The sequence below is a fragment of the Geospiza fortis genome, unplaced genomic scaffold (assembly GCF_000277835.1).
Source record: "Geospiza fortis unplaced genomic scaffold, GeoFor_1.0 scaffold194, whole genome shotgun sequence".
Taxonomy (NCBI): domain Eukaryota; kingdom Metazoa; phylum Chordata; class Aves; order Passeriformes; family Thraupidae; genus Geospiza; species Geospiza fortis.
This window is the reverse complement of record NW_005054322.1, coordinates 2,555,935-2,575,923: the sequence shown is the minus strand read 5'-3', so window position 1 is coordinate 2,575,923 and position 19,989 is coordinate 2,555,935. Positions and strand designations below refer to the sequence as shown.

The window sequence follows — 19,989 nt, the reverse complement described above, 5'->3', positions numbered from 1 at the left end:
CAGGTGCCGTGCGGCGGCCGGGACTCGGGAGGAACGCGGGAGCGCGGCCTCGGGCAGTTAAGATGCTCTTAGGGTACTATAAAAAGTTAGAACTGTGCTCACAAACTGACGGTCTGCTCTGCAGAGAAGCCGGAGAAACGTCGCAGTATCACATCGCAGGGTTGTGAAAACCGCCAATCATTTGTTTTTAAAATATTACAAGTTTAATAGTAATAAAATGGTTATAAAAATAGTAATACAATTAGAGTAATAATAATTTGGACAAATTGAATTAGGACAATATGAGACAATAGAGACAAAGTGTTAGGGACATCCAGGTACGTTTTTCTGGGCAGCACAAGCCCGAAAAAGGACCCCCGTTAACAGAGGATTAACCCTTAAAAACAACAGCCTGTTGCATATTCATACACCTCATACATGATGCATAAATTCCATTCAAATACAGGATTCTGTCTGGTCATCGTCAACTTCTTCCTCTGAATCCTAACAGCACCTTCGAGGCGGGAAGAAGTTAGTTTCTTTTGATAAGAGGGCAGTAAATTCTTTTTCTCTGAAAGATTTAGGTGTCCTGTGGCTGCTATCTCGCTGTGAGTCCTTTCTTTAAAAAAAAAAGTATCCTACATAGCATAGTTTCTATTTTAATATTTTTTATAACCTAAAACTATATTTAACACACTACTTAAGAGAATTAAACAACATTACTTTCTAACACAACACATATAATATTCATTTTAATATTTGTGAAAAGCCAATAATAAAATACATGCATTTTTCACAGGGTTATTTTGTGAGATTCTGCAAGAAAATGTTCTAATTCTCAGTGATTAGCTTTGAGTAACCTGTTCTTGCTAATTAAAAATGAACCAAATGAAATTAATGTATTGACCTGCGATCCCACGGGACAGGCCTCAATATTATTTTGTCTACAAGAACTAAATAGAAAGAAGATAAAACAATTCACTTCTTTTCTATCCCTCCAGTTCTTCACTTCTGCCTGAAATGGCCAAGGAAATTTCCCCATCACTAGCTGAAGTTGTAAAACGAGTTGCAGAGCAGCAGCAGTCACAGGCGTCAGACATAGAAAAAAGCAAAGCAGTTCTTTTCCAATTGCAAGTAATAAACCTTGTTTAAAGTAGTTTAATCAATTATTTTTCATTTGATTAAGAAGTATTTCCTTGAACAGGAGAAGCTGGTTGTACTTAATGGATGAGTGCATTCAAGTGTAAGACAGCTTTTCTGTTCCTGTGTGTGGCATTCAGGCTCAGCCAAAACTCTGGGCGTGTACTTTTGTTTGTAAGGCCACAACACAGTTAAGTCTTCATTACAGCAGGTGAAATGTTGGTTTGTTACTTGGAAAAAACAAAACAAAAATACTGGGCCGAACCCACAAAGTAAACCCACAACAATTAAATGCAAAGTTATAGCTTTTTGATTTTTTTAAAAAAATCATAATTTCCTAAGAAATTGTGGGGGAAGGATTTTAAAATTTTTTTTCAGATTTTCACCACACTGCATAATTTTTTTCTTAGTATCTTTTTTGACGCAAAATACTTTTTTATTCCCCCTTATATTTGAAGTGGGAATCCTAAATAGTCATTAAATACCGGTATTATTCAGTACTATTTTGTAGAACACTGGATAGATGTAGTTTTTGTGAAGACTCTGTGATCATTTATTTTGTCTTTTATTAAGCTTTCAATTATTGTTTAACCTTCAAGATCAAATTTCTATTGAGAAACTTAATTTTAAGTCTGAGTAAAAATGATTCCAGTCAACATTTTTGATCGTGGAAGAATGCAAATGGAAATAGTAGAATTTCAATCATAACATCTGTGCATAGCTCTACAACTGAAATAATTGATACTTGAAATTTTGCACAAAAATAACATTTCTGAAGTAGCAGTGAAATCTTGTATTTTTATGAATGTCAGTGGACTGGCCACACTTTACAAGAAGCTTTGTCCTGTATCCCAAAATATAGTCTGATGATGCTGCAACAATAATTTGTAATCTTACAATTTAAAAACATGTATCTGTGTTAAAACAGACCCAGAGAACTTTAAAACCCTAGGTAATGACAGGTCCTTTCCAGCCTTGATGATTTTGTGATTTCTTATGATGGTTTGAAGTACTACTTCCTGGTTTTGTTCACTTCTTCTCAGTGAGATGATGTAGAGGCCTTTTTAGGACTAGATAGATATTTTTAATGGGGTTGAAAATAGCTGTGATTAATTCAACTCCCAGCTACTACTGTGATGAAGTCAGAATTAAAACCCGCAGTTGAACAGTCTAATTAAGCTCCATCACCTGACACACTCTTCTTGTGTCTGTGTAGATTTTCAAGGGATTTTTGGCATCTTTAGTTATTTTTAGTCCGATTAGGACTTCACTAGATCTAAGCAAACATTAGATATATATATATATATATATCTTGCAACTGTGAGGTATTTAAAAGTGAGTTCAAAGGTATCTTATTTAACATTTTAGGCTCAATCTAAGGGGAGAAGACTAAGACAGTATTCTTACATTGTGCCTCTAAGACGATGATATTAAGAAATATAAGTCTAATTATCTTCCATTCAAACCACATTAGACAAGTGGAAGAAAAAAGCTGTTGAATAAATATAAATTACAGTGTTTAACCAGACACTTCATATCTTCCTCCAAAAAAAATCCTAAATGAACACTGAAATATTTTACAGGCAAAGTGCCAGGAACTAGAAAAAGAAATGAATTCTGTTCTGTTAGAAACAAAGACAACAGAAAGGAAAATACATCTGCAAGATGATGCCGTAGAAGTGACAAAATATCGCTGTGAAAATCTGGAGGCCCAAGTCAGAGCCCTGTATTCTGAAAATTTAAAATTGAGGTGTGATGCAGAAACAATACAAGAGGAGTTTGAGACGATACTTGCAAGAAATAATGAATATCGGGAAAAAATAAAGGATCATAAACATCTCTTTTGGGAGATGGAAAGTAAATTGCCAGTTATGATTGAACTTGCTGAAAAGAAAGCAGTTGTGGAAGAATTAAAGGCAAAGAAAGAGGAGTTAATATGTGATCTGCAGAATCCAGAAGGATCTGTTATAAAACAAGTGCAGGTATGATATTTCCTTTTTGATTCTTTCCTTTTATGTGAAATAATTTTGATATAGTTATATAATATGATTATTTTGTCTAATATGTTTATGGTTCATGAGGGATTGACTGTAAGGGCATATAGGTAATTCATAGTGCTGCATTAATTGGAAATTTTTTACCTCAATATTTAGTTAAAAATATCAGTATTGTTATCTGTGTAATATTGTAAAAATGATTGTACTTTTATGTGTGTTTGAGTGAACTCAAGTATGAAAATATTACAGAACTGTAAGTTAAGGTTTATCATTGGATAAATTTACATGGACACTCTTCAGAATTCTGTGGAAGATTGCCATATTGTTACATGTCTCAGGTAAGAACACAATATTCTTTAAACTTTGCTGTCAACAAAATAAATTTGAGCTGTTTGCCAACAGAAGGCAGATTTGATGAGATTGTGATAGAAATAAGAAGACAGAAAAAACGTTTGGTATTCTAATCTAACACTGTTGGTTTTACTTGACCCAATTACAATTTTTACTAATAACAACTACATAGGAATTTTTCAACATGGAATTTTGCCCATATATGGAAAAACACAAGTATGAAGTTGAAATGGGATCACAGATTTCAGTTTTGATGTAACTTGCATTATTGAAAATTTGATGGTACTCTGTTAATGTAAGTTGATGAAAATTTGTCTGTACAACAGATCTTTCAATACTGATAAATAAAGACTAATCAATATTGTATTTTCCTATGAGAAAGAAAAATATATCTAAAATATTACATTATTCTTCCATTTTGCAGTTAATTGCACTTTAAATAAGGGCCACCAAATTGAGCTCAAAGTCCTGTACTGTTGTAGTTCTTATATTTCAGATCAAGAGTATATATTCTTACAGGTGTAAAACCATGTGATAAAATATTTAATAGTTAATTTTTAATTACCCGTCCTAAATTATTATAATTTTAATTAATGTTAATAGGTTTATTGTGAAACTGTTTATTATAGACCTTTATCTCATCTCCATTAACTGAGACTGTTTAGATGAGGCAATTTTAATAAGTATATTAGATGAACTGTGCAACCTTTCAAGGAGTGGATTTCTGTATCTTGACTTACATCTGCAGGAAGAAATCACACTTTTAAAAAGTGAAGTCACAACATTGAAAGATTTGATCAATAAAAAAAGAGATCTGCTGGACGAAGAAAAAAAAAAGCATGCTAAGCTTAGAAAGGAAATTGAGGTGAGTCATTGGGATAAAATTCAATTGCAGCTCTCCTGATGGAATGTAGATAATGCAAATAAAGTTTGAAGTACTTTATACAGCATTGCTGGCTATACATTGTTCAAGTCTATGCAGTAATGATGCTGTCTTAAATTCTGGGTACTGATAGTCTTTCTAAAATTCAGAGCTTAATTGTGAAGAACATTTTTTTCTGAAGTCTTTTGAGAAGGACTTCATATGTGAACTTTTGGATACCTGGAAAAAGAAGAGGTCACTGAATGATAGTAAAGCAAATGCAGATTTTAAAATTTGTGTGATACTTCTGAAATACTTTACATTTCACTGCTGACTTGATTATTCATGACTTGATAACTCATCAGTGGAAGAATCAAACACACCAGGAAATTGGACTTCCTTTGAATCTCCCTAATTTAAGCTGACATTAAATTAGGAATAACACAGCAGCTTCTAATTAGCTGACAAGATAAAATTCTGATCAATAGTTAAAAGCTTATCTTTTAAATAATTGAACTATATTTTTCATTTTGTTCCTTACTAAAATACCCTTAGAAAATTTTTAATTTGGAAGTTTCATACCATTTATCTTGTCAGTTTAAATAAATGCCACAAAATTTAATGAGCAAAGCTTAATAATATAAAGATTAAGTGATTTAAGGTTAGGTCTATTGCACTTTGTAAAATGTAGGAGGAAGAAAGAATCATTTTTTTCATGTGACAGTGAACAGAGAGAATTTTTAACTTGAAAAGTAAAACACAACTGCTTTAGAATAGATCTGCTAGTCAGCATTTGAGGAAATTTTTTATTACCAAGGCAACATGCTCTTAAGAAAATTCTCTAAATCCAAGGTTAAATTAGGTAGCCTAAAAATAATGTTCTGTTATCAAAATCAATTTAATTAAATAGAGAGGGTTAACCTTCACTTTTGTTCTTCAGTTATTTGCATTATATCTGCTTTCTGTCTCAGAAGGAAGCAGGTTCAAACCCAAAGCCTTTCAGGGTATTATTTTCTATTAAGAACTCTCCTGAAAACAGTCCAATTTTTAATATAAGAACTGACAGTGGATAGACAGACACATTTATACCCAGCAGTCCTCAGCACAACTTGGGAAAGAATACTCAAGTCAAGCACAGGAATAAAGTGAGATACTTGGCACATGGAAGAAGTTTTATTGTGCTGCAGTGGTGGAATTCAGCTACACGGTAATGGCACCTGATGTAATTTTTTGGAGCATCCAAAGGAGGGCAGCTAAGATGGGCCTTGAGGGGAAGCCATATGAGGAGCATCTGAGGACACTTGGTCTTGTTCAGCCTGGAGGAGAGGAGTGAGACCTCATTGCAGTTAGAGCTTGTGAGGGGGAAAGCAGGTGCAGGCACTGATCTCTCTTCTGTGGTGACAGTGACAGTGTCTGAGGGATTGGCCTGAAGTTGTGTCAGAATGGTTCAGGCTGGACATTAGGAAAAGGTTCTTCACCCAGAGAGTGGTTGGGCGCTGGAACAGCCTCCCTAGGGAAGTGGTCACAGCACCAAGCCTTCACAGAGTTCAGGAAGCATTTGGACAATGCTCTCAGACACATGGTGTGACACTTGGGAATGTCCTGTGCAGGACCAGGAAGTTGGACTTGATGGTCCTGATGGCTCCCTTCCAACTCAGCATATTCTGTGACTCTTAAAGCAGCCTGTGAACCTTCTCTTACTCTCTTTCCTGAGCACCAGCCCCATCACCCATTTCTTGAAAAGCAGGTTCCTGTTCCAAGCCTTCGACAGGGTGGTCAGAGATAAACTGGTGTAGTTATCTGTGTAGGATCAAGGATAGGATATCTGTGGATATTTGTGTAGGGTTCAGTCATAAGGATAATTCAAGATATTCACAAATAATAGAAAATTTGTTGTTATGTAAAAGTAATTTAAAAAAACCCCAACACAAAAGACTGTCTATTCCCCTGCTGCCCTCTTTCCCCAATGCCAGTGTGTGACTGTATTACTCTTGGCAGATGCTTGCCTATCCTGTCCTTAAACAACCCTAGTGGTGGAGATACCCTGAGTGCCCAGACAATTTTTTTCTGGTGTTTGTTTGTCTTTCATGTACAAAAGATCCAATAAAAAGCACAATGTTGTCCCTTCTCTGTCTCCAGTAATCATATTAGTGCTCCCTCCCTCAGGAGATGTGCCAGACTGTTCCCAGTAATGATGCTAGAGATGCATTTCTAAAAAAAGCAGATAATATTGATTATAGATGTTTCAGTGTTGTACAATGTAGACCTGGTGATGCAGATGCCCCAAGCACTCATTCAGATGAGTGAATCTGACAGCATCCCTCAAAAAGTTGCAAACAATTATAGTGGAGAGTGAAGTAACATGAAGGCAGTGAGGTAACATGAGGTAACAAGCCATCACCAATAAAATACATCAGTTTACAGAATACCAATGAGGCAGTTTCCTAGTTATTTGTGAAAATTAGGCAGTGAGATTTGCAGGAAGTCACCGACAGTGCTGTGGGTTCTGATGCAGCTGTACATCATCATGTGCATGTGAAATACAATGTAATAAACTTCAATAAGCAGACACAAGAGTAATTATACACTACCACTCATGTGCCATTTAAACTAGGGTAAGTAAGCCCAAATTTCATTAAGGGAATGCCCATTATTTCCATTTTTATTGCAGTGAGTGTTTCATTGTTTTAACACTTCAGAATGCAAATTTACTTCTCCACATAAAGCAGCAATGAGGGCAGAATTGACAGTCCTGCATTGCCGCAGTATTGCCTAAGAAAAATGTGCCATTTTAAATGTAGTGCAGCTACAAAGATGCTACTACAGTCAGCAAGGTTACCTCATTTGTATTCCCATTTATACCCAAATGTGCTTGTCAAAGAATGAAAATTTCTTCTTTCTCACCTCTCATTTTGAAGCCTCAAATCTTCCACATGCAAAGGCTTGCCAGAGATGTGACATGCTGTCCTTGGGTGGTATTTGCTTGTTAAATTTTAAACATCTACAGAGCAGATATCCACACTGACCTCCACACTTAAGGTCTTAGTAGGACAGAGCTTTTCTTTCCTTAATGGGAAAGTGAGGCATGATTCATGTCCTAAACCAGATATCTGAAATCAGTCAGATGAATGGTTGAGGACCACACAGGACTGGAGTGGGGGCTGAATTAAAAGGGGCCTCTGGCGTGAGCAGCAAACAGAGGTGCGTCACTTCACTTTACGAGGCAGTTTGTGCAGGCAGGACAAGCAGGCAGGGTTACAAGTTTTCTTGGTAGTAAGATTTACTGTGTGTTGTTTGCAGCATTTCTGTTGGTTGGTAGGCTTTCGGATTTCTGCTAGTAATGGTTTGTATGCAATTCACGACTGTAGTTAGTACAAGTGTATGTAATCAAATGGAACCTTCTGAAAAGGATGTGTCTGTCCAGACCTGTTCCTGAGATGAACTCACCTCTGTAAATAGTTTTACTGGAATGAAATTATGAAGGATTTTTTTTTTGTTTTGTTTTTAGGTACAGAATAAGAGATATGATGCTATATTAAAACGTTTGCATTGCCAACTGAACAAAGTCCATTCAAATAAAAGGCAATGGCACTGGAACATTCAGCAGTTGGAGAAGAAGGCCGCAGAACTAAGGAAGTGTCTTGGAGTAGCAGAGTTACAAAACATCATGTAACAGACTTAACAAAGAATATAAGCCACACAATCTTTTCCAGGCAGGGTTTTCTTTTTTTCTGGAAATGCTAGAAATCTTAAATAGCCACATAACTGGGCCAGGCCTCAGTGATTTCTTTCTTTTTAAAGTTTTTGTCTCTTTCAGTTTGTGGCCTAAACTAATAGCCACAATAATGAGTTAGCTGTTCAGGAATAACTTAGCTGTTCAGGAAGAAAGTTACTGATACTTCCGGGTGTTTTCAAAATATGTGTCAATTTTATCTAAAAAGTTATTTAAAAGTCAACCAAACAAGATTTGGGAAGTTCCTTTATATTTCATTTGGTCTCCAAAGATTGGGATATACACTGCTTTTACGACAGAGAAATTAATATTGGTATATATTTGTACTCCTGAGACACCAAAGTTCTTTTATCTTTTATCCACATCCCTTTTCATTGCAACTTGCTAAGGAACTCTGAAAGCTTAATGGCCTGTATTTTGCTCTGTGGTAAACTCATACAGAAGATGTTACAGTATGCCAGGATGTTTTGGAATGGGGGCGAAAGGCTGTCCAGTTGTAAAAGGCTTTGGAACAAGTATGCTCTGAACTGGATGTCAAATCATCTGACTTCAACTGGTCTAATAGATGTTAGCAAAGAGGAGTGAGTAGGTACTACATCTGGGCAGCTTGTAAAATGGAACAACTCACCCTCAAGAAACAGGAATGCATTATAGATTGATGATAGAGGAATGTATTGTCTGGAAAATTTTAACTAATATCTAACATCTAAGTGCTTAATGATCTAAGATGACTCAACATAAATGACAATGTATTAAAAATTCTTGTTAAAACAGTAGTGAACAGTAGCCATTTTCCTTTACTTTCTTTTTATTTTTATATTGCTTGGGATTTGAAGAATTTACACTTAAGGCAGTCGTTCTGCTTGAACATAACTTGTAATGTTTATCTGTTCTATGAAAGTAGCTTTCTATTTAAGGTGTTGTCTTGAATAATTTAGATTTACGTTTACTCATGAATATAAAATGAAGACTTGACTATTTACTGTGAAAAATGTTAAACTGCTTATATATTGTTATCTTAGGAAAGCAAGTCTTAAAATGTAGTACCATTATTACCTTCATACATTCATGTATATTTACATTTCCCTTAATCTGTTATTTCACTTAATATAAAGTTATTTTAGGCAATATCCTGATTCATTAAGGCTCTCTCTCAACATTGTTAGTCTCTCAAGGCTTCTTTGCTCAGTCTTTTTCCTTTGCAATAATATGAACCAGACTGCTTTCATTACAGCAATAAAGTAGAAATAAAAACCTTAATAACCAAATCTATAGTAACAGTATGTCCTGAGTATTGAGTCTTATTGAGTATGTAGTGCGAAACTGTAAGATTACAATTGTTTATCCCTACACAGAGCAAAATAGCATCCATTTTATGCATGTGTGTCTTCTAGAAAGGGTCCAGGTCTGAAAAGTTGGACAATTTACTGTGTTATTGTTAGTTTCAGCGATTAAGTGCTCTTCTTTTATTTTGCATGATTCCTTGTTTCAGTTTATTCATCCAGCAAGCGAAATGAGTGTACTTTATATCAAGTACAACCGTATAATTAAATATACTGATGTACTGTCTTCTTGATGGGTTAAATAGTTCAAGCCTTCTAAAGCTATTGATTATCAGATCTGACCAACAGCTTTAGGTTAATGCATCCCCCCCAAAGTGGTACAACATCCAACATTTTCAGGGTCTTAAGATGATGTACCCTTCAGTATGCCTTTTGCCACTGATATTATCTTGTTTTTATGTTTAGTTTCTCATTAGTTCTGCTCCAGAACAATTAATGCATCAAAATATATTTTGTATCTTACTGCAACTAAGTTCACTTTGACATCTATTACCATTGTCTAATATCACAGTTTAGCCTTGCATTTATTACCAGTTGAAAACAACTATAGCAAACAATCCAAACCATCTAATGTAACAACAATAGCACGCCTTTGTTTTTCTTTCTGACCAATGAAGATACCTGGGAATTAGGATGGTTTCTGCACTATCAACACATGTACAGAATGACTCACTCATCTCAAATAAATACCTCGGACTTAAATCTTCCTTGTTCCTTTTATAAATCTCAGTAATTTCCGGTATCTCAAATTACTTCCATGGTTCTTTGTCCATGCTTTGAAATTGTTTATTATAATTTAACAGGGGTGCATAAAAGGGCTGTGTATAGTACTCCCTTTACTGCTACATGTGAAGGAAATGTTCCCTTCTATACAAACACCTTCCTATCATCCAAGATCTAAGGTGTCTTATACTCCTTCTTGCTCTTTGCAAAAGAGCCCATGTTTTTTTCCTACTGGGACCCTTGACCCTTTCATGGGATCTCAGCTACCAAAGGTAGCTTTTCTTCAGTGTAAAACTTGCTTTTTCAGTACACATACTTGAACTGTAGCTACATTTTGTGGCAGTAAGCCTGAGAAGCTGAGGTGTACTTTAATTTCCAAGGCTCACTCCATTCCTCTGGGGACATAGCTAAACCATGCAACAGTTCTTTCTGGCCCGCACAGATGAGTTTCTTGTAAAACTAGGATGTGAATTGGAAGGAATCACAAATGACCAAGGATCTTTTTTGATAGAGAGTTCAGCTATTACCAGGGAATCCCCAGTAGATATTAGAGTATTTGAGACACAACTTAGTCTATCTAAATATGTATATTGAAAAAACAAGTTTTATTACACTATGCATGCACTCGTTGTTGTTGTCCCACATCACTGTCCTAGTTAAATGCCACAATTATAATCTCTCATCCCACATAGACACATCATTTGTGTGTTTAACTCAACTGCCTTAAAACATGAGTTCATTAATTTTTAATTTTGGAAGCTTTGTCCTCAGTTTCCAACAGACTCCTGCTTTAGCCAGTGACTACACCTGAAATCTGTATTCAGTGCTAAACACTACATTTTAGAGGATCAAACACATTTTGTGCACTTGCAGTAAACAGAACTTTATATAGCAAAGTACTTAGATATTTTCCCAGGTGCAGCATCTCAAATTTAATATTCAGAAAATAAATATAAGGAAGGTATAAACATTTTACTAGGGAATTACAGTTAATTGGGAGAAAACCTCATATGGAGAAAAAAAGTCAGCTGAAACAAGGAAATAAAAATTACTACCTTTTCTAAACTATCAGCATTCTGTACAACAAAGGAAAAAAAGTGAAATTATGTAGCTTTTTATAACAATGTCTAGTTTCAACAAATCCTGGCAACCTCCTGAGGCATAATTTTCTTGGTACAACATTAAACAGTAGCAGTTTGATTTCAGGGCATTTTTCTGTCCTTAGCAAGCAAGCACAGACAATAAGAAAATGGTTTATTATTTTTGGGAAATAACTTAGTGAATGAACTTTGTATTCTTATTACATGAAGCTCTCTCAGCTCCTGTTGGAGCCAAACTGTGCCACCAAACCCATATCAGTCATTTTTGAGGATGGTTGTGGGGCTAAGGGAAGAATTTCAGGCTTCAGCGCTCCGCAGAGAATGACAAGAGGAGTCACTGCCCACTCTGAACAGCAAATCAGCAATAAGCAGTGGGCATGTAAATAGCTAAGTGTGGGAAAACTTACTAACCAACGAGTCCTACCCACCACCTAGGAAAACTTTAAAGCACAGGAAGCTGGATTTATTCCAACAATATAGTGTCAATGAATAGGACAATACTGGGGGAATTCCACACTTGACAGGGAAAATATACAGCTGTTGAATCACTCATGACTTGCAGCAAATGTAGTGCTGTATGATAAAGGGAGGTATTTCCCCATGCTCTAAGCCAGTGCTCCACAGGAAACTCTTTCATGTGACTCAACAACCTCAGGCGCTGGAAGCAGAGGAAACGTGTCAGATAATGCAGACATACCTGCTAAAGCCACTGCTCTCATCAAGGCTGCCCCAGATAAACAACAGAAAAACAGAACAGAGGAGGGAAGGAGGGTTGGGGGTAGACACTAGTGCTGTGCTGCTTTGCTTCTCCAACAGTTTGCTTTGTCCCTTAGGAGAGTCACTTGCAGAGCTGTGTACATGAGTGTGACAGGAAATAGTGCATGATATTCAACCACAGTTCTTACACGATGCTTCAGAGAAGAGGAATCATGACCACATCATGCACTGATGGTACATCATGCTGCTGAGGGTGGGGAAAAAAACAAATCTCAGAACTCTTAGCTGATTTTCTGAAATGCATGAATATAGCGTTACCAAAGTAACTATTAGATGCTTTGTTTAAATGCAGCTGTAGCATGTAACTCTGGGTCATGTGGAGGCAGTGACTTTTTGAGGGACTGCCTTAAAAGTGTGCTGAGGCACTGGCACAGGTTGCCTATAGAGGTGGTGGATGCTCCATCCCTGAAATCTTTCAGGGTCAGGTTGGACTGGGCTTAGAGCAAACAGATCTAGTTGAAGATATCCCTGCTCATTCCAGGGGTTTTGGGCTAGATGGCCTTTAAAAACCCCTTACAAACCAAACCATTCTATGTTTCTGTGAAAGCAAACAGAAGAGACAGCTTTACCAAGTCAATAAATATAATTCTTGTTGAAAATGGTTGCTACAATAACGAGCAAATGACAATGCTCTGTGTTGAACAGGGATTTCTCCTGTTAGGAAATCATACGAGTTCTTTCTACCTTTTTCAGTAGCTTTTGAATTTAAATAGTTCAATGTTTGTACAGAATTCAGTAAAATTGCCTCTAAATCTTTCCAAGAGCGGCAAGCTTCTTAGTCTTTCATTTTATTATAAGTACCATATATCATATATTCAACACTTATTGAAGCTTTGATGTTTTTCTGTTATCTGCACGTTGTATTAATTAATGCAATCTATCACTTGCAATGATTTCAGCAGACTTTTCTGGGAGCCAACAAGCACTGGCCTTTGAACACAGCTGCTGCTTCCCCGCGCTGGCACTGAAGTCCAATAGTTCCCTCCAGTGGTGAAACGTCTTCTTACATGGTAAAGGCGCCTTTCATCCTCCGTTTTTGAAGGTCAGTCCTTACCGCGAGAAGCGTTAACATTTCTACAGAGTACGATGTATAATCCTAAATGCTATTTTTTTTTTTTAAGTGCAGGATGAAAAGGAGATGCTGCACATTCCAACTTTTACAACAACTGGAGGATTCAATGTACTGATTCTTAATTTTTTATCTGCTTTTTAATCTCAGACCTTCTGGTTTAATTTTAGTTATAATGAAAAGTCCACTAAAAACAGAAGGAATGCACATTTTTTTCCTATAAAATAATGAAAAATATTTGGTTTTGCTACAAATTTGCTACAAATTTTTCCTTAGTCACTGTCTTCTTAGTAAGAATTATTCTGTTTAAGATCCTTGTCTCCCCACTCTTTGATGAAGAGTGTATTTCAGAATTATCAGATCAGACTCACAGCTGACTAAAAGCGATGGCAGTTGATGGTTACAGATTTACAACATATTAGGTAAACCTGTGTTTTCAGGCTCCTTAAATAACTCTGCCTGGACTGGATCTTTTGGCCTGAAACTGCAGTTCTGTTTCAAGGTCAGTGTTCTGGAAAGCTGAAACATAAGGTATGAATGTCAGCGCTCGAGGCTCTCAATATATTTGACAAGAGAAAGGCATCCTGCAGCTGATTCAGCTCTTGCATGCCTTATGGCAGAGTCTGACTCTTCCCAGGCACTTCAAAGGAATCCTAGTGCAACTATCCTTAAATTAAAATACTCAATTAAATAACTATTTCATGTTATATAAGCCCAGAAACAGCACAGACGATCTGTTGTTTACACATGTTTAAAGGTTTATTTTATGGCTGCATGCTGTGGAGAAAAAGACAGCTTTGGTGGGGGATTTTAAGGGGAGAAGGAGGACAGTTTCAGGATAACCACCATGTAATGACTGACTTTTAGATTTTTTCTCTTCTTGAGTATTGGCACAGAATTCTAATCTATTGAATCCTGACTTTATAACATTCCTATAAAATGTACACTAATAGAACAGTGGCCTTCTCAATCCCCTTGGATAAAAGCTATCTGAGGCTCGTGATTAAAATTTTATCCTCGGGCTTTGTCATATCTGTCATATTTACTGAAGGATTGGAATGCCCTGCCTCAGGTGCAGTACTAATACATTATCTATCTTTTGTGCATCTCCACTAAAATTATCACTAGCTCTCAAATTATGAGTTCGTATTGTTGCCAAGACTTCTTTAATTGCTAGTGCATTCATTTTGGGTTAACTGGTGCAGTTGGGAAAGCAAGCAAGTATTTTTGCAGAAGAGAGCTTGGGTATCTCAAGTTTTTTCCTGGTTATATCTGATGGTTCTTCCTGTTTAGTCGCGGAAGGAAAGAAACACTTATAGGGATGCTTCATCTGAACTGCTTTACATGATCGCTTTAGGATGACAGGAATTGTGCCCCAAAAAGTCCCTCTCAGTTGACTGTAAAGAAGTGAAGGAGTGAAGTGTCACTAGCTCAGATGTAAATAACTTATTCTGATGTCTAAAGTAAGGTAAGATGCATCCAAGCCTCAAATTCTTAAGCCATCACAGCCACAAGATCACTATTAGTGAAGGCTCTTTATTGTCTTATTGCTGGCCATATATTTTCCTTTGCATTTCTAGCTTTCCCTATTGATTTCCTGGGCTGCAAGCTTCTCATTTCTTTATTACATTCAATAATGTAACAATTCAATGTTGTCCTGCTTTCCCTGTTTCCTGTTCCCTGGGGACCAGTGGGAGGTGCATTTAACAGCCTTTTCTATTTGCAGTGAAGCAGAGTAGGCTTTTGGCTAAAGGTTTTCGCTTTCATGGTGGAGTACTCTCCTTTTTAGCTCTTTTCAGTTTCTGTCATAGAACTCCCATTTTTCTTTTTCTTTTTTTTTTTTTTTAATCTGCTTTTCTTCAGACTCACAGTTTTCATCAGCTATGGAAAAATAGCCATTTTGCAGCATCAGCTAATGTTCAGGAGAATCACCTTGCCTGTCTTGGACACCTATTTAGAATTTAGTGAGTCACATTGTGATGGTGCCTTGCTCTTTGCATTGACTACAGAGGGGATCTGGATGGGAAGAAATCTACCTCTTGGATAGCTAACATGAGGTAAGATGAGACTTCCTAGGGCTCTAAGATGGGTGGCATGTTGCCTTCTAGCCCATAGGCTCTGTTGCCTGAAGAAAGAGTCCAGGACAAATAGTTCTAAACTCATGGTAGATGATTAAAATTACATGACATAAATCCCATCTATTATCTCCAGTTATCCCTGACTGACTCCAGGCCAGGAATTAATGTACCTCTATCCATCGTAGGGAGACCATAATTGAGTTACTCTGCACTGAGAGCAATAATACTTTCTGTGTTAAAGGATAGCAAGGAATAATTTTAGAAACTCTAATAAGTTGTGTGACCTCCATGCTACATTTCTGAAATTGAATTCTCCCATGGCAAGACAATTGCTCCCCCGCAGTCTGCCTCTCACTGCAGACAAGTCATAAGAAATAATTCAGCTATGGTTTCATGGTCTATAAAGAATTTCCCTCCTTCCCACTCTGCTGTATTCTCTTCATGTCTTCTATGTTTTAGCACATTCACAATTAGTTTCTGAATTATCAGGATATACAGACAGGTTGGCCCTGTTTTTATAGCACTACCACTGCATCATTCACTACTTCACCTCTTGCCCTAAACAAATTTTGTCTAAAGGTATTTAGCATTTCAGTCATGTGAACTGTCTCACCAGTTGTTAATAATACTTGCATCAGTGAAAATTTCCAGAGTCTTCTTTGGCATCTGGACTTTTAAAATTAGTACCTAATGACCAGAAAAACTTTGAGCAGGGGTTGGAAACAAACTTTGACAAGAATAACAGAAGAATGTGAGAGAGTCTGTCTGGGAGACAGATACAGGCTGCAGTGAGTAGAATCAATAGAAATTGGGGAGGGAAAAACAGTAGCACATAGGTCTGTGTCCATTTTATATGACAGAGCCTGTAGAGGAACATGAGGTTCCTAAGTCTGAAAAATCCTCAATGGTCAGTTGATAGGCTTGTCTTGCTGTCTAGCTGCTGGAGAACAGTAACAGTCCTGTCTGTTAACTCATGTGACAGGGACCCATGCAAAAGATCTGAAGGATTGATCCTGTCGTTAACTCCACAAATGTCAGAAGAATCTCACAAGGTTACTCTTTTTTTTAACTGGCTCTTTGAACCAAGCTATTTGTTTGATGCTCAGTTTTCCGTGGAACTTCTTTCTCTTCTTCCTGGCGCCTCCAGTGCTTCCTCACAGGATGCAATAGCTGCTTAAATTCTTTAAGGCACTAAGTACAGGAGCTGGAGAGGTAGCACCTAGATCCCATTGCAGCTCAACACTGCAGCTAACCCCTTCACTCTGTGATCTAATGGCTCAAGCGTGTTCAGCACCATGGGACCCCACCTTTTGCTGTCTTCTGCACTAGAAAAGAAATGATTTGAAAATCCCAGGTGAAAGAGAGTTTTCTTGTTAATGTTCTATGTTGTGCTGCAGGCTCCCTAAGGTATTCTGTTATTCTGCAGTGGTGTATAGCAGTTCCTAAACCTCCAATACCCTCAAGATCTGGTTTTACATTCATTTGAGAATTTGAGTTTTGGTGAGCTACCCATAATAACAGCAGAGTTCTATGGCTGAACTTGGAATCCTACCCAGAGTGAGGTTTCTCACAGAAACATGTGGAGAAGAAATTCATCCCAGTGCAGTTATGTAATTCCTTGGTCTGCTTCAGAGGGAAGCTGTGTGCAGAAAAGATTTTATTTTCTAGACAGAAAAAAAATAATTTTTCAACTGGTTTTTCGCATTAGTGTACACAACCCCTCCCTGAATTGCTGGAAAATGTTCTTTCTCTAGCCATACCTGTTTTAATGAACTTCTCCTTCATAATTATTCAATTATTCATTCTGCTGCTCAAGAAAACCAGCATAACAATGATTTAACACAGCACTGCAGCAATTAGCACTCACAAACAACAAAGAATCACCTTACTACTCAAACGGGGATCAAAGTGTGAAATCACAAGTAACTCATTACAGAAGGAAATCATTACAATAACACCACTTCAGATCTTAATAGCTATCACAGTATTTTGGTGGATTTGACTCCTTTCCTTCAATACCTAAAAAGAAGCTACAGAGGATGCTTATCCCATTTTAGGAAATGTAGTAATTAAGAATTTCAAAGCTTTTCTGGTTTTCTGTTGAAAGTAGGATCTAATAGATCAGTTGCTGAATCACTGCAGCTTTTGTGTAGTCTAAACTCTCTCACTTTAGTAAGTTGGAGACTGGAGTGGAAAAAGGAACCATATGTTGGCAGTTACACCTATAGGGTGTTTATCTGTCACTTTGAAAACTTAATCTAACTCACTTTGCCTTCATATTGCCCAAGCAGCTGCAGATGGCTTTCTTTCCATTTGAATGGCTTTGAATTCTCTGCTTCTCTCTTAAGTACTTGCTTGCTTTCTTTTGTTTTTATCTTCATGATTTTATTACTAGGTGGTGGTAGAAGGGATTTTGAGTACTTTTTATGTTATTGGCACCAGAGACTTCCTAACTATGCTTACTTAGACGTTTGAGAGTGCTAATTTTCTCATAAAAAAGGAGTGTTAAACTTTCTTTAGTGTCCTTCCCAAATGCTTTAATTTTCTGATACCATTTAGTATAGTTTTATTTGCTTTTAATACTTGCACGTGGAAAATAATGTACATTGGGAAACAAACAATACAAAAGCTGTCATAAAAGCATAAAAGAGCAGCTGATCAGAGAAACAGCAATGCAACATTGTTTTTAGAAGCCACGGAACACGAGAAGAGCTGACATATTGTTATGCTAACATTTTTAATTAATGATGTATAGAAGGTCAAGTATGAATGAGAAAGAGAAGATCTGCAAATAGAAAACGTGCTAGTATACTAAAAATAGAAGTCTAAATATGTGCAATAGAAAAGCTAAGAATTCTGATTAAATGTTTGATTGGAAATACATCAGTTGAGTTTCTTTTCTCTCCTGAACAGAAGATGAGGCATACTTGTGAGGGATAACAAAAAGGAAACTTTGGCTGTTGAGACCAAATTACCAGTGTGAAATACATGCCCGCTTTATTTCTTCCTCATTCATTTTCGGCAGTCCTCTTTGGGGCGTAGCTGTTTGTTTAACCTGAGGGTTCCTTTGAATCGATAGCCAAGTGGGAGCACTCCTTCAGTGGGGATTTAGCAGTCATGAAAGCGAATGGTCTGTTTCACAGCCATTAAACCTCTCACTTCTGCAGATGTGCCTAGTAAACTCCAGCTGGGAACGACACACCAGTGTGGTTCTTTAGTGCTGGGATTCCAAGTAATTCTTCTCCCTGAACAGCCTGCACTTGATGTTGTGTCAGCTGATCTGCCCCCTCTTTGCCCACACGGCAAAGAGACTTTACATAGTGGAATGGGCAGCAGGGCGGGAGATCACCTGCAGTGAAGGATTCACCCTCTCCTCAAGTAAGCATCTTGGTGAAATTAATTGCTCTAAGAAGGCAGAATTGCCCTGCAGTGGTGTTCTTCACTAGAGCTTTTTGGTGGTGTTGGAGATGCCACAGCAAATCCTTTCTTCCTGTGTTTGGGACAGAGGTGGTGACATTCGGAAAAGCCAAGGGAAACAGTTGCTTTTGAATTTCAAATTACCTTTTCTGTTCAGGTACTCCACAGATGGTTCTGCCAGCATTTTCCGTGACAATCTCCTATATTTAGAAATACACAGCTCCATCAAAAATGAAAGTATAGAACTTGGCCTTCTAGAGGGTGATTTTTTTCCATGTGAGATAATGAAACAGATCCACATGGACAGTAAAATTCCTTTTAGGCAGCTGTGGCATTGTACTCCTTCCATTCAATAAACATTTTGCTTGTTTTGCTGCATGCTAAATGGCTGATCTGTAATGAGTATTTTTGTTTCATTTTAATGAAAAAACATAAAAATTCTTAAAAAACCAGAAAAATTCTTTAAAAACCAAAAAACTTAGCAACTTCGCTCAAAAGTGAAATGCAAACAGAATTTCTGATATTGTACCTCCCCTAAAGCAGTATAATCATGGTCATTTACTGTCCCAGTAAACATTACAGAAGACAAAGCCATAATTTTTACTTCAAAATTACTAAGATTTGTAGTCAGTAATCTCTGGAGAAGAAGAAAATGTGAAAGCTGAAGTCTCACATAGTATAAAGACTGTAATCTGGTGCCATTTTTTAGACTGGAACAGTTTGAGGTAACAGGTCTCAAACTTTTCCACTGTTTCCAGCATGCTCCTGAATTCTCTTCCAGTTTTAACTGCAGTCTTTTATTCCTGCTCCTGGCTGCGAATCCTGCTTTTGCAATGAAACTTCCGTTGCACTCACAGCCTTTACTGAGCTCTAATCCCGTGTTTATGAGCCACTGTAGTTTTCACCCAGTGTCTTATTTTGCACATTGTGCTTTTCTTCATTTATAACTATAACCAGGCATTTTAAGAAAGCTGCAGAAATGCATTAGAAATTACCAAACTTATGTAAAATATTTGTCACTTGACACTGTAAGAAGTACAGATCACATCTTTTGGTCTGTGTCTGCCGAGTCCAAGCTGCCTCACAACATTCTGCAGCAAATTTGGTCAGCACAGTTGAAGAAAAGGGATTGCCTGCGCTGAAGTGATTGCTGTTTCCACTTTCTTTGTTATCGTTCCCATATCTGTAGCTCTTTGACATGGCAAGTCACTGCTGAGAGAGAAGTGCGAAGTGCCTGTCAGCTGATGGCCCAGCATCAAAACAGACCAATTAGCAACATCCCCATCTGCTGCCTGGGCTCATGCTTGTTCCCAGCCTGCTCTGGGAGCCAGGAATTGAGCTGGAAGCTGTGGCCTTTGTGCACAGCAGCAAGTGGCCAATTTCTTCAAGGCTACATGTTGTCCAAAGAAATTCTTACAGG

General features: G+C 37.3%; 1 protein-coding gene across 1 annotated transcript in view; it reads left to right on the top strand.

Moving 5' to 3' along the window:
• The window catches only part of CCDC122 (coiled-coil domain containing 122), an 8,193-nt gene extending 191 nt beyond the window's left edge, over positions 1-8,002 (top strand). The window contains 4 exon segments of the mRNA XM_005420752.1: positions 981-1,113; positions 2,703-3,101; positions 4,216-4,332; positions 7,838-8,002. Coding sequence (XP_005420809.1) covers positions 981-1,113; positions 2,703-3,101; positions 4,216-4,332; positions 7,838-8,002 — 814 coding nt within the window.
• Positions 8,003-19,989: the final 11,987 nt, after the last annotated feature.